This window comes from Triturus cristatus, chromosome 8 (genome assembly GCF_964204655.1).
Source record: "Triturus cristatus chromosome 8, aTriCri1.1, whole genome shotgun sequence".
NCBI lineage: Eukaryota > Metazoa > Chordata > Amphibia > Caudata > Salamandridae > Triturus > Triturus cristatus.
In genome coordinates, this window is record NC_140591.1 from 276,116,569 (window position 1) to 276,143,050 (window position 26,482).

Consider the following 26,482-nt stretch of genomic DNA (forward strand, 5'->3'; position numbering starts at 1 on the left):
TCACCTCGGTGGTGATACATGAGTTCATATATTCCCCTGCACTCTGTCCCCTTTAGAAGAATTTGTGTTGAAGTGCTATTAGATGTGGTTGTATATCAAAATAAATTTCTAGTTTTTAACTGCTTCAATGTATTCATCTAAAACTTCAACTTCATTTTGTATAGTATTAAGGCACACAAATGCATCTCAAAAGCATCAAATCAATTTCTCCAAGCAATGGGTGGATCTCCAGGTGTTTTGAGACAATGTGCGGGAGGATTGACTGACTGCATCTTTTGATAAAAGGGTGTGAAACAAAATTTAAACTTTAAAATGGGCAAGAAGTTGAAAATGAGAGAATACACAGGAAAAATTAATTACAAAACTGAAGTGCAGTGTTCGGGAAAGGCCAGACAATATACTGGTAAAAAATGCCATATGTAAACTTGTAAAATATGTCACTCAAATCCCTTCCCAAGGAGTGTTTGTCTAAGAAACAAAATAAGTTCCTTTCTGTTATGACAGAGAGTTGTTTAATTTGGTGGAAGAAATGTGGGAAAGTAGTTTGTAATGAGTAAGCAATAGTGCAGGGCGGACATGTCTACTGGACCCAAGCTTGGCAAAAAGCACATGGCTTATTTTTGTTTTTTAAATCCATTTATGCTCAAAGTTTTAAAGGGAAAGCCTTTTAATCCCCTCTTTGTAGGTTAGTGTAGTGTTGGGCATTAAACGTTTTCTAGCTCACATATGCCCGCTCACAGTATGTTTTCATCCACATAACAAAAGCATACGCTCCTTCTTGAGCAGAAGCTGCATCAAGAAGCACTCGGTATTCTGTTGAGGCAATTGTGTTCAACAGAAACAAGTTATTTTTGTCTGCACAAAGTAGCATTTTTGCAATCAGAAATCCATGGTCTATAAATGAAAATCTCTTTCAGTAGGCACTGCTTAATTCTATGCTTCAAATTCTTTGTCAGAGGGAAAGTGTCAGATATGTGAAACTAAAGAGAAACCTAAAAGTGCCATCCAGAATGACACAAATGTATTGTCCATCTTAATTATGTTCATAAGTCCTCCTCACTTCAAATTGCCAAACAGACTGTACTTCTCCAGAATACAGTCAAGATTCTTCAGCAGAGTCAGACCGCCTTCAGCTGTGCAGTGCGACTCCTGAAATCATACTATATAGTAATTTAATCAACTGCCTTTTCTTTCATTTGTCCGTTATTGCAGCTGTTCCTAAAAGCTATTATTCACAATTGCTGTGATGCTGGATTTTGTAGATAGATTAAAGTGGATATTCTTCTTTGTATGTTTGGCAGTTGAATGTCCTGTTCATCAAGTTATTGTGATTCATTTGAAAACTTTAGTCTAGAAATATGCATTGCCTACTCAATACTACTTCAACACATAGAGCTAATGCAGGTCTACTTTTTAGGGATGTGAATCCTTAAGTTTTTTTAAAATTTGGATATAAATGATTTTGTTATTACTTGATTTTGCATTTTTTAGCTTGATTTTTCCATACTGAACCATCATTCCCACTAAATACTTCATTGGTCTTCAGTGGGCTATCAGCTGATGTCTCGAAAACCAAGCGACCAAACATGAAGCAAAGGAATAATATGGAATGCTTATTGTGGGTGATAGTGATGCAAGACCAGGTGAAGAGAACTTTTTTTTTTCTCTTCACTTGCCCAATTTAAGGCAACTCTTTGGGGCTTACAGAATATTAATTACATGGTAAACTCTATACAGCTTGGATAGTCTGGTTAGATTGCTGGGTGAACTACTAAAAGGTCCCAGTGTTTGGGGTTGGTTATTTTGACATTTGTCAGTATTCAGCTAAATTAATCTGTATGTACAGTCAGTTATGGGAATATTCCACTCTATTGGTGATTGCAATTTTGAAAAGGGACGCCTCCCTGCTGACACTTGTATATTCCTTAAATGTTTTTAAGACACTTTTTATTGGTTTCAACTGAGAATAGCAATTAAAAAATAAACAATAGGCATCTGTAACCGTTTGACAAAGATGTATGGCACAAACTATATTTTTGCACATGAACACAGTGGCAATACACCCAAATTAACCCCACATCACTATGGAAGGGGCGGTCATCCATCTGTATCAGTGGAGCTGACATCCTCAACGGACGACAACACATGAGAGCCCCCTGTGTCCACAAATCTCACAAATAGCGCACCTCCTCAGCTACTGCCCATTCAGCCACATCCATCTCCCATCGCTCCTCACTAGGGCCAATCTCACCCATCCAGGTAATTGCAACTCGTCGCTTTGCCAGGAGCAAGAACAAGTGTAAAAACTTGAACAGAAGTTTCCGGCCCTTCAGCCGTCGGATATCTAGCAGGCAAACAATGTTTTAGCCTTAATCTGCGTTCTCACCATGCTAGCCACTCATGCCATAATAGTCATCCAGAATGCATGCACTACTGTGCAGTTCTATGCTAAATGTAAGAAAGATGCCACAGGAGTCTGGCATCTGGGGCAGCTATGGGACTTTCTGGGATCCATTTTGTGTAGAAGTACCGGTGCCACATATTTGCTATGCAGGTAGTTAAATTGGGTACGTTTGAACCGGGCATTATAGGAGATAGATTGCACTAATGCACAACTTCTATCCCATTGTGAATCCTCCCCAAGTCACCATCCCAAACCACCCGGGCTTGGTAAGGAACACCGTTACGGTTCAGGTGGCAGCCCTCATCCAACTCCAACAGACCCCGGGAAGTGAGCGATGTGGCTAGAGCAGCAGGTAAGGCAGGCCATACATTTCTGCCTATAACTGCTATACTAGCATTGAGGAGGAATTGCCCATGCCCCATTCTATAACCATCTTGTGCCGACTCAAAAGGAAGAAACTCTTCATTGGGGTACAAGTCTCCCAGGGTCTCGCACCCACCCCCTCTTCCACAGTCACGTCCATCATGTCGGCAAGAACTCGGAACGCTGGTAGGTACCAGAAAGTGAACTCCTTTGCAAAAGAGACCATCTGCAGCACCACCCTGACAGTTCTCTCCCGCAAGGAGGCCGTGTGCCTGACAAGGTATGGCAAATAACAATAGGCTGTTCCCTTTTGACTTCTTATCTCATTAGATTGTCCTCATTCATACGTGCTCATTTACACCACTATATCCGAGTATGTAAATAAATAATAATAAACCTAAATGAATTACCTTGTCAGTAATATAAAAATAACTCTTTCTTTAATTACAAAAAGTTTTAGCAAATGTATTATTTCATTCTACACAATATTCAAAACACAATACACTTTCATCTAAAAACATGCTGTACCATGAATGGAAAGAGCACAATTAAAATTCATTCATCTATGTCTATCCACACTAAAGATGATGAAGATGATACATCACATTGCTTTCTATATTCTTGTTGTCCAAATACAATTCATGTGCGTGTATAAGTTAAAATATGTAATACCAATACAATTACAGAATGTAAAAACAATACTCAAAAACTAAGTTATCGACACGGCGTTTCGGTTTGGATAGTGCTGGTTTACACCACCTTCTTCAGGACAGAAAAAACAGTATTGTAGAATCTAAAATTATAAATAAAACAATGTATACATAATCAATTACAAGAAATATTTTGACATACTGACAAGGTTACATATAATTCCAACACTCAATAAAAACTATTTTTTAACCAATCTGGATAAAGGACCAAATGGAATATTGTATTGGGGAGGGGTCATGGACACACACAATTTGTAAAACCTGATTAAAGGAAGAAATGACGACAATACTATAACCCCGATATAGATCTTTAGCCTTTCAGTCATTCATACTCGCAACCATTTTTATATTAGACTATAACATACCTGGATTAATGATTCCTCTGGATGCAAAGAAGATTATTTCCTGGTGTACTTAATTGCACATCCAAATGTCTGAAATGTTAAAATAACCCAATTAGAATGGAAATAGTATATCCTCATGCGGTTGTCTCTATACTAGTGTATTAGATTTTCAATTGTATTTTGGGTATTATGCAAAAGAAACCCACCTTTTATATATAGAAAGAAATTGTGGGTATTGCCAAATAGATTAATCAATGTCTCTATGTCAAAATTCAGATGCAGAAGTTTCCTTCTTATCAACGTGCCCAAGATTTCTTTATCCCTACTAGGAGCAAAACAGAGCAGTTTGTCAATATGTTTATTTTTTCCAACTTATCTTGTCAGAGTTATTAATGGTGGATAATACCTATTGGGCTACAGGTAAAGAACAAACCTGGCCTGTTTATGAAAAATGAGAAATTCATTGTGCATTGGACCCTGTTTGCTAATAGATGCAACAGGGATTGGATGCTGTTAAATATTGAAACAGCCCAGGAAGTCATCATAGTCGAGAAATAGGAAATTGATAGATTAGAATCCCAATTAAAGGATAATACAGCCCTTGAGGAAGCAAAGCGTAAGCTGGAAGAGATTCAGGAAGACATAGGAGGATATAAGGAATATTTAATAAATAAAAAAAACTAACAAGTTGAGAAAAGACATCAATTGGTATAGTCAAGAAAAAGTATACCCCTACCTACAAAAAGATTACTATGAAAAGCCAGCTCAGGAAGGTTATCAGAATAGAAATTGGTATCCATATCGACCACGTGGTCAGAAGAAACATGTCAGCTTCTCCAACACCTCATATGAGAGCACGGAGTCTGAAGATGAAAGTAATGTTGTTCAAAGGAATAGGAAGGAAACCAATGTGGGACAAAATAGAGAAACCCAGGACAACAACAAAGACAAAATCAGGAACCGAGGGCGAGCGGTTGTGGGAACTTCCAACGACAGGCACCTTTCAGGAATCAATACATGAAAACCAGGAGCCAGAAAATTTGGGACTAGCAATAAAAAAAAGCGCCTATTATCAATTTATCAAGCAGAATACTAAGTAATGAAGAGACTATCCTGCTTGAGAGAGGTTTAGGTTTTGCCCCCATAACCCCACTAATACTTATGAAGTAGAAAAAGACATTAAGAGTCTATTCAGAAAAATTAGATTGAAAATTGTTTTTGCTAATAAGAAGTTGATCAGCAAGGAGAATAGCTCAGGCTTAAGACCAACATCTAAGTGGACTCCATCCCGTCAGATGGTGAATAAAGGGGTTGAGACTTTTGAAAGAGTGGTAGAGAAAGATTTGGAAAATGTACTTAAAAAGAATATGAAGTACCAAAACAATAACTTATCCCAGGACTTGCGTATTGCCTTTAAAAACTTTAGAGAAGTGTGATAATTTAACAATTAAACCTGGCGATAAAGGTGGAAGCATAGTCCTTATGGACACAAGCGATTACAATAAACAAGGGACGACCCTATTATCTGTAGAAGAGCACAATAGACAATCAAGTCAAAATGAGTGAAAAAATCTACAAGAGAGAGTAAAACAGTGCTTAGACTTGGCAAAGGAGGACGATATAATATTTCATGATAAATATGATTTTCTATGTACTTCACACCCAGTTTTACCACCAATGTATGGACTTCCCAAAGTCCACAAGAATTTACTTGATTCCCCTATGCGGCCTATAATATGTAGTATTAATTCACTCACTGAACCCCTAAGCAAATATGTGGATAAATATTTGCGACCGTTTGTGTACCAACAAAAGACTTACATCAAAGACACTAGGGACATGATCAGAAAGGTGGAAGGTTTGAGTTTTAATCCGCAAAATCGATAGTTGGTGTCATTAGATATTGAAGCACTATACACTAGCATCCCTCAAACAGCAACAGTAAATACAGTTAGGGACATATTAAAAGATACAAATGGGGTTCTATCAGAACATGCTCTTTTAATAGTCGAATTCACAGAACTGAGCCTAAAAAATTATATTTTTTTGTTTAATGGAAATCTCTTTTGCCAAATCAAGGTGACCAGTATAGGAGCGACATGCGCCCCTAGTCTGGCATGCCTATATGTAGGGACCTTTGAAGATGAACATATCTGCAATGTGTTCGCAGCTTTTTTTGAAAATGTAACTCACTAGCCACGGTTTATAGACAACATCTTTTTCATTTGGGAAGGAGACAAAACTGACCTGGAGGGTTTTATCAGTAGGTTAAACTCTGGAGATTTAAATCTAAGATTCACATCAACCATGAGTCAAGAATTCTGTGACTTCTTAGATATTAAAACTAAAGTGAGTGAGAATCACCTGATGGTTGATCTATACACAAAACCAACTGATAGAAATATGACTTAACGTTATGAAAGTGTTACCCCGAGATGCCAGAAGGCCAACTTCCCCTTTGATCAATTACTTCGTCTTAGAAGAAATTGTACCAATATGAGCGATTTTGAAACCCATGCCAACAATTTGAAAATTAAGCTACAGGACGGGTTATCCTAAGAAAATCATTAAGCAGGCCTGTAAAAGGGCAAAATAATTCAACTAGGAACTCCTTTTTGATAATGATAAAGAAAAAGAAGCCAAAGCAGATAAAGTTGTGTTTGTAACCAACTTTTCCAATATCAGCAACAAAATAAAAAATCTGATTAATAGGAATTGGCCCCTATTGCAGGAAAGGAATGAAGAACCTTTTGAGAAACCTCTTTTTTTCTTATCGTAGGAATAAAACTATTAGAAATAGGCTGGTACAAACTTACAGAGAACCCACAATGCTCCACCAGAGGAGCATCGATGGAAGTAAAAAGGTGATTGGGGACTTCCCATGTAGCACATGCATTAACTGCAATTCGGTTACCAAGGGTAGAGAGATCACTCTAGATGGTGTTAAACCTATATTTAACTCCATGTTTAATTGTAGGACAAAGAACGTGATTTACTTAATCATATGCCCCTGTGGGAAAGGTTATGTGGGGAAACCTCGAGAGAGATTTGGGTATGTCTTAATGAACCTAGATCTGCGGTGAGGACAAAGAAACAAAATCCCCCTTCTCACTGAACACTGGACTACCTGCAATCACACAGTAGATGACTTGAAGTGGTGCATATCAGAGAAAATAAATGGAACTCTCCTAGGAGGAGATCTAGATAAAAAATGAAAAGTGAGAGAACAGTTCTTACTGTGCAAATGTAAAACATATATTTTTATGAATTAAATAACCGGGAGTAATGGGAGAGAATCCACAGATAGGCACTGTACTCATGAGGAAACTTCATATCCTGTATTCAATAATGCTGTTTTTAGTATGACTTAATGTTAATTATAGAGTAATGGTCCCTGTGGTTCAAACATGTTGCATTAATATATGGGAACACGCAGTACCCTTGGGACATTTATGAAACTAGTCCAATTATAATGGAAGGAGTACATTTTTTAAGAACTTTTTCTTGCCCTCACATTAGACTTTAAGATTCTCAATATCATCAAGCGTAGAAGAGCTAAAATGATGATTGATAAGTCTGAAATGCAGAGAATATCAGTATATGGTCCATTTGGATAGCACAATAGTGTAAGTAGGTTTGCTTAAAAGTAGTTATCAATGACGTTACTGAGGAGAGTACCTACAATTAATTTGAATGCCCTTGGAGTAAATATCGGTGTAGCTTTTAGCGTCATCTACCTACACAAGATGGCCGACATCTTTAAATACCAGAAAGAACTGAAGTATTTTTAAAACGCCTATGTTTTCATCTGAAGTCTCTAAATGCATCCGATTGTCTTAAAAAATATTAGACGAATAATGAAAATTTGAATAGTACCAGTGGGATCAGTTCTAGCAGGAACTCTAATATAGTCCTCTCTATGTTCATTTGTCTGAGATTGCCACGGTAATCAATATAAGGTCTATTTGGGCAATATAATATTATAATTAGGTTCCTCAAGCCATCTATTATTTAAGTTACTGTGTAAAATATTGATAATCGATTGGATGGTTTTTCGAGTCTACATGGGTGTGGCTATGATGGAACCAACGTCACTCACTTGCACAAGATGGCCCCCACACTTAATATCAGATAGGACTGAAGTACACTTTAAACACAGTCACTTTCCGTTTATAGTCTGTATATACATCCGATTGGTTCTAAAAATAAAGGATTAACTAGGAAAACCAAGATTAATATTAATGTGGCTGACTATAGTATGCATTCTCATATAGTCCGCTGTAGTTTCATCTGTGTAAGATGGGCGTGGTAACAAACGAATCTCATAATAGTATGATATTTGATCCCGGAAGTAATTAGATTCCGGAAGTAATTTTAAGCTCAATTAACGGAGACATGGCAAAATTAAGGGTAGCTTGAATGGTATATATAACAGCCCTGTTTTCCGTGAGTTTGTAATAACCCTTGAAATACCTCCTGACTGGTCATTATGCGACTCTCCGATTTACTATGGTAAGTTGAATAGAGCTTAAAATAGAATAAGCGGGTGTGGATACTAAGAGTGTAGTGTGGCGGTAGTAGTTTGAGAATAGCTCTACATATGTATACAATATATAAATATCTTGGTGGCAGATAAAAGGATTGATTTCCTTATATAAAAGTATGTCAATTTTAGTTTCATGACACGGTTTTAATTCTATAAATGTAATTCTATATATAGATGTAATGAGACGGGAGAATGCCAGTTTTATATATTGTACCGGATAATCTGGTCATACGACTGCCTATTACGTGTCTTGGTGGCAAGAAATATGATTTAGCTTATTTTTTACAAACACTGTCCGCGACTTTATCTAATTTGTTGATTTTACAAAAGAGAATATACATTTTTTTCCCCCCGGTTTACTCCATGAAATGTGAGAATCCCGGTACTAACTAATTAGTTTAATGATTATTAATATTGCACAGGGCAAGCTGGTGATATGATTGCCTACTACTTATGTATTTATGCAGCCAAATTTTGAGGTCAAATCAAGGACCACTTTGGAGATAAAAAATCCCCAAATCCTTGAGGAAACGTCGTACATCTGAATATATAAATTAACAGCTGGGAAAGGTGAGCAGAAACACCCCTATTAATAACTCTGACTAGATAAGTTAGAAATAATGATTATATTGACAAACTATTCTGTTTTGCTCCCAGTAGGGATAACGAAATCTTGGGCACGTTGATCAGAAGGAAAGTTCTGCATCTGAATTTTGACATAGAGACATTGATTAATTTCTTTGGCAATACCCACAATTTCTTTCTATATATAACAGGTGGGTTTCTTTTGCATAATACCCAAAATACAATTGAAAATCGAATGCACTAGTATAGTGACAATCGCATAAGGATGCACTATTTCCATTCGCATTGGGTTATTATAACGTTTCAGATATTTGGAGGTGCAATTAAGTACACCAGGAAATAATCTTCTTTGCATCCAGATGGATCGTTAATCTAGGTATGTTATAGTCTAATATAAAGATGGTTGCGTGTATGAATGACTGTGAAAGGCTAAAGATTTATATCGGAGTAATAGTATTGTAATCATTTCTTCCTTTAACCCCTTCCACGCAGGGCAAATTCCGCCGCGATGCGAGGGGGGGCTGGGCTGGGCGTGGCGTTCAGGTTCCCAGGACGGCTCCCGGCCATCATAAATCATGGTGGGCGTGTGCTCATGATGGCTGGGAGCCGTCCAAACTCTGCCCACTAATTAATTCGCGGGTAATTAGCCGCGCGTGGGCGGAGCGGCAACGGTCGGACGGCTCCCGGCCGTCATGAGCACACGACTACCGTGACTCATGACGGCCGGGAGCCGTCCTGAGCATGGATGTGGTTAATCAGGTTTTAAACATTGTGTGTGTCCATGACCCTTCACCAATACAATATTCCATATGGCCCTTTATCCAGATTGGTTAAAAATAGTTTATGTTGAGTGTTGGAATTATATGGAACCTTGTCAGTATGTCAAAATATCTCTTGTAATTGATTATGTATACATTGTTTTATTTCGAATTTTAGATTCTACAAACTTTTTTTTCTGTCCTGAAGAAGGTGGTGTAAACCAGCACTTTCCCACCGAAAAGCCGCATCGACAACTTCTGTTTTTGAGTATTGTTTTTAACATTCTGTAATTATATTGGCATTACATATTTTAACTTATACATGCACATGAATTGTATTTGGACAACAAGAATATAGTAAGCAATGTGATGTACAATCTTTGTCATCTTTAATGTGGATAGACATAGATACATGAAATGTAATTTTGCTCTTTCTATTCATGGTACAGCATGATTATAGTTGAAAGTGTATTGTGTTTTTAATATTGTGTAGAATGAAATAATACATTTGCTAAAACTTTTTGCAATTAAAGAAAGAGTTATTTTTATATTACTGACCATGTCATTCATTTAGAATTTTAATATTATTTACATACTGGGATACAGTGGTGTGAATGAGCACGTATGAATGAGGGCAATCTAATGAGATAAGAAGTTCAAAGGGAGCAGCCTATTGTTATTTGTCTAAACCCAGTTCCCTTTGTTGTTTTTGAAGGGTCTCTCTCTTTTTGTTTGACAAGGTATGACGCCATTGCCACGTCCTGCCCCCCCTCAACATAAATAATGTTCCTTTAATGTTTAAAATAATAAAAAAAAAATTTAGGATCCTCCCTGATGGCAAAGAATTGTTCTGTAGATTGTGACTAGAATCAGAATACAAACATTGCACTATTGTTGTTTACAGATAAGTAAGTTTTGCTTTGTTCTAGGACAGAAAAGATAGATTAACATTTTTTTTTCATTTTTCAAAAAGATTTAATTTGAAAATTTGCAATCTTGTAATTTTAAAATTAAACAGGATACCATCTTTTATTTTATATATTGATTGCAGCATACCGATTTGAATATAAAATGGAAATATGTGGAAGTCACAAAGTTAAATAATGTACTAATTAGGGTTTCCTTTGCATATGTTTTGTGTTTACTAAGCAGTACAAGATTGTGGTAATCAGTTATGATGTCCGCTAATGGCCCCCATAATGGTAGCCTCAAATATTAATCTCTCTTACTGATTTCTTCATTAAGCTGGTTGATTGTTTTTTCATCTAGTGTTTGTTTGATTCTGGTTGTTCTGTTTGCAGGACAACCCAGGTTGAAATGCCAAGACCTCCTGCATCATGTTATGGAGACAATACAAAATCCATTGAGTTGCTCAGCCTTTGGAGCAGACTATAGCAGTATTCTTCTGAAGGACATCCTTTCTGTCCGGAAGTACTGGTCTGAGATTTTGCCATCACAGTGGTCAGGTATACTCTACAAATACATAGTAATATTTTGCCATTCTTATTGAAGATACCTCTTTCCTTGTTACTGTTTCACTTTATTGTATTTAGCATAACTAAACTGTTGTATTTGCTGTTCCTAAATCAAGATATGTATTAGAGGCAGGTCTTTCACAGCTCCCAGGTACACCTAAAGTCAAAGTTTCATATGGAGAGACGTTTTCCCCTCCTGATGTAAGCTGCATGCACCAACCATTCCCAAAAACATTAGAACACCCACTCTAAATATATATGTATATGTTTAGCAATGATTCATTAACATATGGATAATCACAGACTCAGAACAGCAATAGTTCATCAAAATATATCAGTACCTGCGAGTATGCGTTTCATGGCTTCACTGTATTCTAGAGAGGCTTTGAAGTACCTGGGAACTCAAGCAGTCATTTTTTTGGTTTGATCTGTTTATGAAGTTTTTAAGATAGATATATGCACATTACAAGCTTACATGTTACTTACGAAAGCATACGTTACATTCAAAAGAAACACGGATTAAGCAAGGTGGTACACGTGCATGCTAACAGATAGCAAATGTGTAAATTTATGTCCTTACAACATTGAGTCTTGCAACAGAAAGAGCTGACATATAGAGTATAACCTGTAGCGATACCACACCAATTTACATACATACAAGAGGTGCACACCTGCATATGTACTTATTTGAAGCAGACTTTGCTATTGACTCCTCTACGACTATGCTGTATTGCCAAGGTTAGTGATCAAACAGCCATGTACATAATTCCAAAACTTGTAACAACAACTTGTAGGGGAGAGGAAATAGGGTGGGCTACGGTGGAGAGAGGCGGCATGTGACCGAAACTATCGTCACATTTCTGCAGGTTAAATTGGTTGGTCCTATTGACATGGTCCTGCACTGAAGTCTAAGGTGAGTTATATTTGCTGCACACTCCAGACCACACTATTTTATGGCTGTAATGTCGACCTGAGTGTGTACCTTGGAACTCAAGCAGTCATGCTTATGTCTGAAGACTATAGGGGGGGTATCCTTTGAACCTCACTCGCCATCTGGACAGACACCAGGAGTTACTGCAGTCGAGAACCAAACCATAACCCTAGCCTTTACCCTAACTCTAAACCAGACCTTAACCCTGGACACAGAGTAGAGGGGAGCCATGATCAGGGTCCTTTCTTGCCTTCGGACTGTGGCAAGGAAGGAGTATACGAAGGAAGCTCAGTGAGGTGTCATAAATTGATAGATTGGGAGTTGCCATTCCTGAGAACCATGACTGAAAGCAAGGAGGGAGCCTCAAAACGAGTATGGAGGCCATAACCTTGGGTGCAAGTTGGTGAACTCATATGGAAATTGATTAAAGAGCGGTATGCCTTTGTATTACAACAAGAATGCAACAAAGGTGAATATATTGGCTCTAAAGAATGGGATAGACCCTTCCACCTTTTTCAGTGCACCCTGTTCCTCCAACAGGATGGGGCAGGACTGCGGTTGAATGGCTCTAGCAGACTGATCAGTGGGGAGATGGCTTCCAAGGACCTCATGGAGGACTTGCACAAAAATATGGCTCCCATTGAGGAGTAGACGTCACCAGGAGAGAGTAAAAGGAAGACCTGGGGATGAAGGCGAAGAAGGGAATTGACACTGCTGCATTAGGCAGGGTCATGTTTCGAAGTAGAAATAGTCAAATGAAACTCGCCTCACCCAGGTTGCATTCACAGGCTTCTAAACTGTGGTAGCACAGATATGTATTTGTTAGAGAACAAATCCGATCCAGTGGAGAATACATTTTCCTTCATTGGATAATAAATTGTCCTAATAAAATGTCTAGTCTATTTACCTATTTTTGCCTAAATATGCTGACTTATTTTTGGAATTTAGGTTACACGTGTTACTTTGGTTGTTTGTAATTGTGCCCTGAGAAATGTTTTCCCATTGTGTTCCTTGTAAAGTGCGCTGACCTCCAAGTTGGAATAATAGAGCTATGCTACATAAAAACCGTAATCAAAGAAAAAATTTGAAAAAATGAAGGCAAAGGACCTTGAGAACATAGTAATTGTAGCCAACATCAAAATGTGAGGATCGCCACCTTGCAAATTTATTTACAGTTGAGTATGACAAAGATGAGTTTTTTCCCTGCAAACCGTTTGTGATCTCCGAGTGGGGGACAAACAGGTGAAAACCGATGTGAAGGCAATATTATATTTACTCTGAAAAAGAATGCTAGTAAGTAAACATTAAACATGGTCACCAAGAAAATATTGTGTAATGTAATGCTTCTGAAACATTTTAGATCAACAGCCCAATTTGTCGAAAAACAAATGTTCGTGGCTAACCTAGCTTTCATGGACACGAGGTGGGCAATTTTTTTATGTAACTAAACCATCGAGTGGTAGCGCATGGTTATTTACAGACAGCACGTTTTCTATTGAAATAGCCACTAAATTTGCACAGACATACAGTTTTACTGATAAAACTATATTGCGCTCAAACGATAATGTGTGGAAATTGCATTTAATTGAATATTTATCATTTGTGCATCACCAAGTAAAGCGTCCTGATTTGTTTTGATCCTGTTAAAATCTTTGTTTTCCTGATACTTCAGAATTAAAAACATATGCATTTTATTTTTGCTTTCCTAACTTCTGAATGCGTACAATTCATTAACAGATGCAGCCTACATATATAGTCTTTCCTTTGACACTGACTGTACCCAGTAAGATTGTTCCATAATTCACTTTACTTTTCTTTCTCTGGCTTCGAAGTGAGAAAAGTTTGTGGACACCAATTCCCATTTAAAAAAAATAAGCTCTAATTTGTCAAAAGACCTAGTCTGAGATTTGACCTCTACTTTGAAGTCATCAAATGTGACCAAATAAAACAGAATTTTTTTATTGCCTGGATTTCCTCGGCCCACCAAAAATCGGCTTGCAACCCACCAGCAGGTCATGACACACAGTTTGGGAAACACTGGTATAATGGGTGAATTCTTTTTTTTTTTTTTGCCCTAATTTATCTACTGTACCCAACAGAAGCCAATTAGATTCCTGGTCATTCCTTTTTAGGTCAAAGCCTACCAGACAGCACAGCTGTCTGGTTTGCTAAAGACATCCTGGGGAGATTTAGAAAGCTGACCTAGGAATGCATTCTGCCTTTTGCTTACCATTGGATTTGTGGTTTGTTACTTGCATTTTCTGACTTTCTATTTGCTGGCTTTATTTGCTTTAGGCTGTCCAGCTTGAGTTGTCCCCTCCCATTGCCCAAACATTGTTTACTATATTCTTCCACAAACTTGCTTTCTGTAAACAGGCCTTTAAATCGTGTTCTTATCCTGTCACATTTGCTGTGCATTCATAGACCGTGGTCAAATGTCAAGCTCCCTCTTCCCAGGAAGCTTGGTGTTTACTTTACTTTCTCTGACTTCAAAGTGAGAGAATTGATGTGACAATCCTGCTGAGTATCCATGTAATAAGAGCGGGTGTTAAATGTTTTTATTTCTAGCACACACAACTGTGGTGATGGTTCAGAATATATCAGAATTACTACAAATGAAGAACTTTTGATGGTGAAAAGAAATATTTGATTATGATCAAAGCACATTAATACACTAACTGATGACATTTGCACATATTACCATTTGTGTGCTGTAAAACTGTATTTCGGTGCAAATGTAATGGTCATTTCAATTGAAAATGTGTTTCTAATGGCAGTGCGCTACCACACCATGCATACTCCACACTACGCCACTTTACTGCACTCTTTTCCCTTCCGCTCTTTCACTCTTTTCCCCTTCCACTCTTTTCCCTTCCACTCTTTTCCCTTCCACTCTTTTCCCTTCCACTCTTTTCCCTTCCACTCTTTTCCCTTCCACTCTTTTCCCTTCCACTCTTTTCCCTTCCACTCTTTGCCCTTCCACTCTTTGCCCTTCCACTCTTTGCCCTTCCACTCTTTGCCCTTCCACTCTTTGCCCTTCCACTCTTTGCCCTTCCACTCTTTGCCCTTCCACTCTATTTCCTGCCACTATTTTTCCTTCCACTCTTTGCCTTTCCACTGTATGCCATGCCACTCCATTCTATGACACTCCACGCCACTCAACTCATGCCACTCCAGTCTATGCCACTCTACTGTAACGCCCTCCATTCCACACCACTTACCCACTTTACCCCACTCCAATCTACCCCTCCACTCCTATCTAGCCCACTCTATTCCACTCAGTCTAGCCCACTCCACTCTTCCCTACCCCAATTTGCCCTAGTTGAATTACCCCACTTCATTTTTACCCCACTCTAACCCAATCTACCCCACTTCACTCCACCCTGTCTACTCCCATAAACACCAAACTACTCCACTCAGTCTAACCCAATGTACCTCACTTCACCCCAATCTACAGCACTCCCCTCAAATGCTTTCTACACTGCTCCAACCTACCCCAGTCTAACCCAATCCACCCCACTTCAATGTACTCCAGTCCAGCCCACTCATTCCATTCTAACAGATTCCACTCCAGTTTATCCCACTCCAATCTACTTCAAACTACCAAACTCCAATCCTCCCAATCTACCACATTCCACTCTAAAACATTCCACTCCGCTCTACCTAAAATCTACCCCTCTCCACTCCAATCTACCCCACTCCCCTCTAACCCAATCCAATCCACCCCAGTCTACCTCGCCCCACCCCAGTCTACCTCGCCCCACCCCAGTCTACCTCGCCCCACCCCAGTCTACCTTGCCCCACCCCAGTCTACCTCGCCCCACCCCAGTCTACCTCGCCCCACCCCAGTCTACCTCGCCCACCCCAATCTAACCCACCCCAATCTAAATCACCCCAATCTAACCCACCCCAATCTAACCCACCCCACCCCAATCCACCCCACCCCAATCTACCCCACTTCAAACTCTGACACCTAGTGAATCACGAATGGCAGTTACCCAGAGGTGGCGCAGGGTGTTTTCCAATACTGGGGAGAACTGGGGAGAACACTGGATTTTTTTTCTTTTTTGCCACTGCAGAGAGCATGCAATGTCATAATTTTTACACGTTGGAGTTACCAATAAGGCTTTCTTTTGGAGACTCGTTCTGCCTAGATGCCTGCATGCCTTTTAACCTCTACCATCCTGGCTCGAATTCTGAAAAATATCAAGTCAGACTGGCCCATGTTATCTAGTGCCTCTGGATTAGGCCAGGAGGGAGCGTCACTTGCCATTGTTGACCCGCTTCGAGCTTAATTGTCTGAAGTGTTGTTTTTGTTTTTGGCCTAGCAAGGGCTTGCATTGGGCACTGCTTAAAGCCATTTGTCGACTATTTTGGATTTTTGGTGATTGCCGGAGCAGCCCTGTTTGTTTAAATCACTTGCTATGATGAGATTTCTTCAAAGGTTAAACATATGTTTCTGCTGCAACCCTTCGTTGTGCCACCACAGTAAGACTTGAATTGGGTACTCACTTTTCTAATGTGCACCCCATTTGAGCCAATGCGCAGTTATCCACTGCGTCTCCTGACCCAGAAATGTCTTTGTTCTTTCAACTTGTCGTGTGAGAGAGCTGCAAGCTATCAGCCCAGCTGTCCAACACAGCATTTTTTCCACACAAACTGGTGTTAAGAACTCGAGCAGCATTTCGGCTGAAAGTACTAAAACCTTGCCATGTCTGACATGTTTTCAACCTTCCAGCATTCTTTGCCCTGCTTCATCCGTTGAGAGAGGAGGAGAAACTCCATTTTTTGGACCCCAAGATAGCCCTCTGTTTCTACATCGATCATACCAGAAGCCATCGGAGGATGATCAACTCTTAGTGGGTCCTCAGCTGTGAAGAAAGGCAAGCAAATACATACTGAAAAGAACCATCTTTATGTGGATAGTGCGCTGTATTACAATCTGGGATGCCACCTGAAGGATTGAGGGCTCCTTCCGCTCGAGCCAAGGTTGCTACTACTGCACTGTTTTGCGAACCGCCTGTCCTGGATATCTGTCAGGTTGCTATGTGGGTGTCATTGAACATGTACACAAAGCACTACTGCATTGACAGGTCTGTTGTGATGGGCATGTTGCCTGTGCGGTCCTGCATGACTTTTTGATCTGAGCTATTCCACAGACCCACGACCTTGGGAGGTGCTAATTTGGTATCTATACACAAAGTGAGGAATTTGTAATTAGAAGTATCTTTCAGAAGAAGTAGTTACTTACCTCTCATAATGATCTTTCTGGTGGATACTCTAATTACAGATTCCTCATTGTCATCCCACCTCCACGTTAGGTGGAATTAACTTTTTTCAATCTAACTAAGGTCCCAAACTAGATCTCTACAAACGGGTTGCTTAGAGACTCTGCTTCTGAGGGTGTAGACAAGCATTCAAAAGCAACTGAAGCCAGCATGCCTGGGTGGTACCTATGTGACCCCACACGTCCCTTCCGAAGATGAATGACACCATCTACTGGCTCGCAGGAATACTGCTTTTGAGTTTCTTTATCCAGTCTGTCGCCTGGGGAAATATTCAAGGTAAGTAACTTGTGCATGTACATGAAGAAAAGTTTCTTTTTCTGTCAACATCGTTCATGATCACACAGAGGAAGGCATAATTGACTAAACAGTCAACGACTAGCAAAGTGACCAGAAGCAAGACACTGTCTACAGCTGCTACGCTTTTCGGTGAAAAAACATCAAACTCCTTGAGGATAGCCTCGTCAATGTCCCCGATTTCCTTATTTTGAGGATTGCGGTGTTTTATATGCTTTGATTGTTCAACCTTACAGTGTAATACACTTGCAATACTGTCTTGGGTCCAGTCAGGCTCGTTTGTAAAACCTTTAGCTCAAACTTGGGTAGCTGTGGCTTCACGCATTAAAGGTAAAACAAAGGAACTAGTGTAAAGCGTTTACAAGCACCAAAAAATCATGCAACATGAAAGAAATCTGATGCCAATTCATAAAAGTTGATTATGCTTTTATGAATTTTTATGCTTTGATGCGTTTAAAAAAAGATTTTTTTTTTATAAAGGTTTAACAAACATATTCCCTCCCAATACGTTTGTGATGCCACAGTGGGACCTCAATTTAGAGGTTACTTTTCTCATGTGTACTCTTTTGAACCAATACATAGATGCTGTTTGCATTATCTGTCCCTAAATGCTGTCTTTCTCACTGTGATCACTTCAGCTTCTCCCATGAATGAACTCCAGGTGTGGAAATGTGCTTTTTAATGAGCACACCGGTGCAGGGGTCACCCTTCTCTGTCCACGGGTCCTTACACCAACAAAATAGAGATTGTCACTGAAGCTGGAATTCAAATAACAAGTTTATTAATTACTCATGAGTGGGACCACGTCCACACAGCACTCTCAAGTGCTGCCTGAGGTAGTACATTGAAGTCACAGAACATAGACCTTATATACAGCTTTTTCTGCACTGGTAAGCATGTGGATACAAATAGAAGGTACAAGCATACACAGGAATAACTACCGACAAACATGGGCAGATGGGAGATCACTTAGTCAGCAAAGTGGGAGGGGGAACAGAACTTTTTACATCAGCAGAGAATGATTGACAGTTGAGTCTGAGACCAGGTGTTCTGGCAGCTACAAACTCTTAGCATGCATATGGCTTTTAGTTGAGTCAGGAAGTCAACTATAATAGACAGCACCGGCAGGGAAAAAGACGAGCAGCAGAGGATGGGAGACTTACAAAGCCAAGAAAATGGATGCCACATCCAAGATGGCTACAGCTTATTCTAACGGAAATAGACGACCCTTTTAGCATATGCTGAAGACATCTTCCTATGTTTTTGAAGGAATACAAAAAATATCATTAACGTCAATCTGCATCATTTCATGAATTTCTTGATCTATTGCTCGGCGGGCATTTAAATTCTTCACATTTTGTTTAGTCGTATACAAGAGGTACAAGTGGAAACACATAAGGAGCAAAGCATCGGGCCGCATTGAAATTGCACCACCACGATCTGCGAGGATAACATCAAGGGCCATCCTATTTTGGAGCGTCACATTTCTCGCAATTTGAAGTTCCTATGTGATGTTACCTAGCGCCATTGCTGTCAGATTGGTTACAGACTCTACAACACGTGTCAAGCACCTGATCTTTCTGCTGTTTAAGGCCGCACCAACAAAGATGAATAGTCCCAAATTAAAGTCAATATACTGCTGTAGTGCAGTATCCGTTTGACCCACTTCATCATTGTTTATTGTCCTCTTGAATCTGGTCTTGGAAATGTCATTATATAGTTTATAGTCTTTATGGTAGGATGCAGGTGCCAAAAACACAGGTGGAAGCAAAAAGGACACATTGTAGCTACCTGACCGACCAATAGGTAGATGATAATAACCTTTACTTCCGCAAATGAAATAGGTGTTGTGTGAAGACAAAAAACTGCTATTGTTTGGTCCAGTAATATTTAACACTAAAGTACAGTCACTTTTTCCCACAGGGATACTGCCAATACTGCTCACACAGAGATCCGCTCGAACTCTAGTAACTGCAATAACAGGAGTTCCATTACCCTTGATGGTTCGAGTGTTGGGGAAAACATAGTGTGTGCAGGAATTTCTTCGGCGATACTCCTCCATTTCCCATACAGTTCCTCTGGCTTGTGGGTCCCCTTCCTCATCAGGATAGCAGACTTTGATGTAGGAAGACTTAACGCTTATTTGAACAAAGTTAGTAATATTAGTGATATGAGAAGCCCACAACAGTGCAAACCAGGCTCTGCAGGAGCCATTATGTGAAAACGGCAAAGGAATAAAAGGCGTTCCTCCCTTTTTCTGATGAGCTGGCATCATTCCACAGACCCAACAGTTAGTAATGTTCGTAGCATTATACGTATGATGCAACATTTGGATGAAAGTGTTATTGAGGTAGGACATTCTGTGCTTCTGCTCATGATAAGGAAGAGTAAAATAATGGTGTTCAATGGGGATAGGAGTAGTAGCAGTCAAAAGATTTCGAGCAGGAGCTACTTCCTCTACAACCCATGTTGTTATGGCAGCAATTCCAATAGTCAAAGTAAGTCCAGTAGCAATTATTGTTCTTTTGCTGCAAACTCTTGCAGCAGTTGGTTTCTTCTCCTTAGGCATATTCATTTTATTGACAAACAACAAAACAGATGGTGCCCTAAGGTCCTGTTGATTTCTTCACTAGCATTGAGATGAATAGTCACTAAAAGACTCTAGCCCCCCCCCCCCCCCCCCCCCCCTTTGAAGCCAATCTTTAACCACCCAGGACAGTGGCTCAAACAGTCTTTTTCAGCAACGAAGTGTCTTTCTTCCTAGGTCGCAGCTGATATCGGGATGTACTAGGAATCGTGTGGTCCAAGAAGACTTCCTCAGGTCTTTCAGGTGACACAGCTTGTCCTTTCTCTGTGACCAGGATATCGCGGTGATCTGCCAACACAGCTGGACGCACTAGGTCTTGCAACACTTTTCGACAGTGGGTCTCGTCGACCCAGTTTTTGTTCGGGGCCTCGCCACCTCGGTGCTAGCGAGCTCGTCCTCTGGAAGGATTTGATCACCACGAAATCGCCAGGGCGCAAGCAGTGGCCCTCACCTTGCAATCTGTCTGGAAGAGTCTCCAGAACCTGTTGATAAATAGAAGACAAACTGTCAGTCAACTGAGACAAATAGTCATTCATCAATACATAGGGTAAGCATGTATAGGGCGTGACTTGGAAATACCCCAATATTCATTGGCCTTCCAAAAACTACCTCATACGTTGTGAGGCCAGATCGTGTATGTGGTATCGATCTAATACAGTGATTCCCAATCTGTGCGCTGCGGCACCCCAGTGCGCCGTAAAAACTACCCAGGGGCGCCGCGCACCAAACGCACAGTTAGGGAACCAACAAATTAATTTGTTAATCCTGGCATATCAATAGGTCAAGACAGTATGTGGAATGAAAGGTGAGGAAATGCCGTTAAATACAAAAATCGATTTAAAAAAATGCAGATTTACTTGTAGAGAAAGTCCACGACCCACAGTAGCAGTGCACGCCTGCAGACAAACAGGGAAACACTGCAGAGGGGCGCAGGACCTACAAAGGACGTCGGGGTCGGGCCACAGTCCCTCCTAGTGTTTGTTGGTTTTTTGCATCTTTTATGTAGCGCGAACTCGACCTGAAGGTATTGGAGCGCTGTACATGAGCACCGTATTTACATTACACATTCAGGCACGGGAGATTAAGAGTCACAGGATGTGGACGCGACCCCGAGGCTCGAACCCTGGTTTCCAGCACCAAAGTCGGCAGTCTAGCCGACTGACCACATCCCTCTCCTTTGTAAATAAATCTCTGGTGGCAGCTGCTGCACAGAGACCTGGGCTGAACCTGCCAACCCGTGGCTAAAAGAGCAGGCCAAGACGAAGGAGAAAGAAGCCTGGGTGGGGAGAGGGGCTGACAGAAGGGACTTTACAAGGGGAGCAGGAAGGAGGCCACGAGTGGGAGCCTTTACTGAAGTGTTGATTACATGTTGGGAACACAGTGATGGCCGCTATGGTAGAGCTGGGGTCTGGCGAATAGACCCTGCCATCAAAGACGGCTTCAGTGTATAGCAGCGCACTCTTGACTTGTGTTTTTGTGATGTAAGAATTCTATGAAGCTTCGAGATTAAATAATGTAAGCACAAACCATTAAGGACAATACCAACTGGATTAACACACTGATTTAAGTACTTCGTGTGCACAGATTGGAAGAGGACAAACCGGCACGTCCCTCCCCCTCCACAGAACTTGTTGGGTACACAAGGATCTTGGTTGCAGGCACCTTAAACCCATGTTATTTTAAATTGCAGCCCATTTGCAACATTTAAACATGCAAGAACATATTTACTACCACATTTGTTCGTGTTGCCAATTGTGTTGCAGCAATTACATATAGATCATGCAAATGCCCACTATTTAACAAAAAAGCTGTAATCGGAGGACCACTTTAAACAACAGTTTTCCCTTTAAAATGAATATGTTCAAGATCTTATAGTTTATAAAACAGTACTGCATACTGTTTCATTTGGTAATTGCATGCCCATTCTTTTGTGGTCCAAATTTGTGCCCGTAGTGTGCTCAACCTACTTAGAGCTGGGGCCCTGCATTATCACTTGAGCAGTTTCCGCAGGGGATCACTTTCTGTGTGTGTCTGGGTCTCTGCTTTTTCTTCTCACTGCTGTGGAGGCGACAGTGCCCCTGTATGGTCCTACCAATCCTCATGTTGTAACACCACAAGACAGTGAGTGACCTGACGAGATAACAAAGAATACTACGGAGAATATGTCCTAGCAGCACCCTGGTAAAGTGAGTAATGCACTGTACTGGGCAGTGCCTTTCCTTATTGGCTGTCATAGTATCTGAAGCTTTACCATAACACACAGTGCAATATGCCACACATAGTAAATTGTGACACATGCTACTTCAGTTTTGGCATTAGGTGTTTTTTAATGTTGTAAATGCCAGGTGTACCTGTACCTGCAAGTTGAGGGTGAATGGAAGGAGGCATATTTCTACTAGTGAAGTGGTTTTCTTTTAATTTCCTGCTAGGCGAGCAAGGGTCTCTGAGAGAGAGAGGGGGGGGGGTGGGTGACAGGATCAAGGGCCATAGACCACATCAGCCTAGTTTTGTGATTGCCAGCAGTCCATTCCATGCTGCCAGAATTTCATACGCTTCAACATACAACCTGCCCAATCGCACTATGCAGCAGGAATGCCACATTTCCCCATCTATGCAAACAATGCAGTTTGTTGCATAAAGCAACATATGTTAGTGACGAGCACCTCAGGCATACATGCAAAGTCTGGTGTTAAAGCAATAGTTCTTCAAAACTCATTTGTGAGTGAAATGACTGCATGGAAGTACTGACCTAAATGTCTTTCCATGACATGTCACACAAATCAAAGCCTACCATCGACACTCTTTTCCAGACTGCATGATTATAATACCTTCATCAGCTTCATCCCAAAGAAAAATTAAAGTACTCCCGAGGCTGGGCTTGCATCCCCCCCCACCCGCCCCAAAAAAGTAACATAATGGGGAGCCGTGGCCAACGTCCAACAGGTCAAGGGAGCCGGGGGTCAATAAAGTTTGGGAACCACTGATCTAATAGATAGCAATGCTAGAGGTAGTGCATCAGGCCATTTCAAAGATGTGGAAGCCTGTATCTTAGCCAATTTCAGGGTAGAGTTGTAACGTTCCACTAGTCCTGCTGATTGTGAGTGAAAAGCAGCATGAAACATCTGCTTAGTTCCCAACCCTTTCATGAATGCCCAATAAAATGGGGTCCATTCTCACTCCACAAAACTCGGCAAATGCCGCATTGGGGAGAGAACTCATTTAGGAGCACCTTTGCTGTAGTAAGAGCTGTATTATCTTTCGTAGCGCATACCTCCACCCATTTACTAAAGGCACAAACCACTACTAAGACGTACTTTAGGTTGTTACAACGTCCAAACTGGATGTAATCCATTTGCAGGACCTCAAAAGGAGCAGTAGGTATTGCCAACCCTCCTGTTGGAGTTCGTGTTCCCTTTCCAGGATTATACTGGAGACAGATCAGACAGGACTGGACTATTGTCTTAGCCGTACCAACATTATCTGGATGATCCCAAACTTGCCTAAGTTGCTTTGCTATTGAGGATGCTCCAACATGTGCTGGCCCATGTGCCATTTGAATCATAGGGTGTAAATAGGCTCTGGGTAACTTCCAATTTGTAATTGCTTTATTCCTCCAACAGCCCTCATCATCCAATGCTCCCTCCTTGGACTATTGGTCTAATCCATCAACAGAGGCAGATTGTTGCATATACAGCACCTCTTGCCTGGCATCATGCCAACGTTCAATCACAAAAGACACACAATTGTTGTTTTTGCATTTGTCACCCCGAGTGGGACAGGTATGCTCAGACGTGAGTCCCGTGCTCTCCATGCCACTGGAATCAAGCTATCCTGGCTGAAATGGGGTGAAACCCCGAAACCGGTCCTAGGATGCTTGGTTCCAGTCCAGGGAGCACCTGGCTTGGCAGTTCGGGCTGGACTTTTCCCATGAGGCACAGGGTCAAAACTGATTTGCATATGGCTGGGTTCAAACTGGAATGGCATGGTGAGCAAAACAACGATGGATTTAGGCCCAGATCTCTGTACTGGGGTGAATGTATGACATTGTTCTGCATTCTGTCCATCAACTGTTGTTTTTGCAACGTTAAATCACATGCTGAACTGCATACATAGATGTGGTACTTCGCTGCATTGCAGTCTCTCGAGCTGTGTAATCCGCAAAGGCATTGCCTGCTCCTATTTTATCGGTCACTTTCTTGTGTGCGCTACATTTAACATTTGTCACTTTCTTAGGATAGGTCAAGGCAGTAAGGAGATTATGTACTAATTTCCCATGCACATTTTGGATCCCATGTGAAGTGAGAAAGCCTCTTTCTTTCCAAAGCTGCCCGAAGTTATGAGCCACGCCGAAGGCGTATTGGCTATCCGTGTAAATGTTAACAAGCAAATCTGTACTAAGCTCACATGCTCTTGTCAGTGCTATCAACTCAGCTGCTTGAGCTGACTTCTGTGGGATGCGAGCTGTCGCAACTATTGTCTGAAGTGTTGTAATTGCATAAGTAGCAGATGCAGTGCCATCAGGCAACTTCAGGCAAGATCCATCGACCCACAATTCTCCATCAACACTAGAAAGAGGTGTATCTTGTAGGTCAACAAGACCCTTTGTGTGTTCTTCAGTAGGGGATATACAGCCAAAAGAGCTACAGTCATATAGCTCTTGTGGCTGAGACTGAGTAGCTGGAAGTGGCAATAATGTAGCAGGATTCTGAGTCAAACATCTTTTCATCGTGATATGAGTGGCCAAAAGTGTCAGTCCATATCCTGTCAAGCGGGGACTAGTCAGATGCTGTGTCTTTGTTTGATTTAGCAAGGCATAGACTGAATGAGGTACTAACACAAACAATCTATGTGACAAGACTATTCCCTCACTCTGACGTATGGACACAGTCGCTGCCGCCACCACTTGGAAACAACCAGGCAGTGCTTGGGCAACTGGATCATGGACAGCTGAGAAATATGCACAAGGACGTTGTTTATCACCATGTGTTTGTGTTAAAACCGAGAGGGCACAACCTTCCCTCTCGTGTACATAGTGTGAAAGTCTTAGTGTAGTCTGGAGTTCCTAATACTTGTGCAGAGCAAAGAGCTTGGCGTAACTGTTGGAAAGCATTCTGGCATTCAGTAGTCCATGGGAGAGGCATCGGAGTGTCTTTAGTCAAAAGGGCCAACAAGAGTTTAATAGTGTACGAAAAGCTAGGGATCCACTACCTACAGAAGGAAGTAAGGCCAATCAATGCACAAACATCCTTCTGAGTACGGGGCTCAGGTGTGTCTAAAATGGTCCGAATGCGATCTGCTTTGACTGCACGTCCCTCCTTAGACAGGAGGTGACCTAAATAGGTAACCTGCTGTCTACAAAATTGCAATTTCTTCCGAGAGACTTTGTGATGATGAGAGGCAAGGAATGATAATAATGACAGTGTTCCTTCTTTACACTGTTCAGGGTTAACGGCAGCCAAGAAGATGTCATCGACATATTGAATAAGTGCCACCCCTTTTGGTACAGGAAAAGAATCAAGATGCCTTTTCAATGCCTAACTATAAATGCTAGGACTCTCTGTATACCCTTGTGGAGCTCTACAGAATCTGTATGATCTATTATTCAAAGTGAAGCCAAACAAATAACGGCTGTCAGGGTGAATAGGTATTGAAAAGACTGCATTCTTCAAATCTATTACACTAAATGTAGTGGCAGTAGGAGGAACCATAGTAAGAAGTGTCGTAATGTCAAAGACTACTGGGTATTGAGGCACCACAATTTTGTTAACCTCTCGCAAATCAATAATGAATCTGTACATTTTAGTATCTGTGTCTCTTTTCAAAATAGAAAGGATAGGACTATTACAAATGTTATAAAGGACTTCTTCCATGACCCCCACCTTGATCAAATCCTGAACAATGTGGGTCAAGGCTTCCTCCCCTTTCCGAGATATTTTATATTGGGGCAATGAAGCCCCAATATAGCACCTTCCTTTACTTGAATATGCACTGGTGGAATAACCATTTGTCCCACAACAGTATCTGATGTAGCCCATAAAGTACTAGGTAACGATGCCAGAGCAATATCTTCTCTAATGAGACAAGACCTCTCAACCATTGGATAGTTATCATTTCAGATAAACCGCACACCTTCTTGGGAACAGCGTATTGTAGCACGAAAATATTTAAGCATATCAATGCCCACGATATTATCCAGC

At 40.8% G+C, this 26,482-nt stretch overlaps 1 protein-coding gene across 1 annotated transcript in view; it reads left to right on the top strand.

Moving 5' to 3' along the window:
- Positions 1 to 26,482, top strand: part of ATM (ATM serine/threonine kinase) — a 1,586,045-nt gene that overhangs the window by 122,779 nt on the left and 1,436,784 nt on the right. Inside the window, exon 5 of the mRNA XM_085621514.1 lies at positions 11,012 to 11,176. Within this exon, the coding sequence (XP_085477640.1) occupies positions 11,012 to 11,176 (165 nt within the window). The remainder of the gene's footprint in view (positions 1 to 11,011; positions 11,177 to 26,482) is intronic.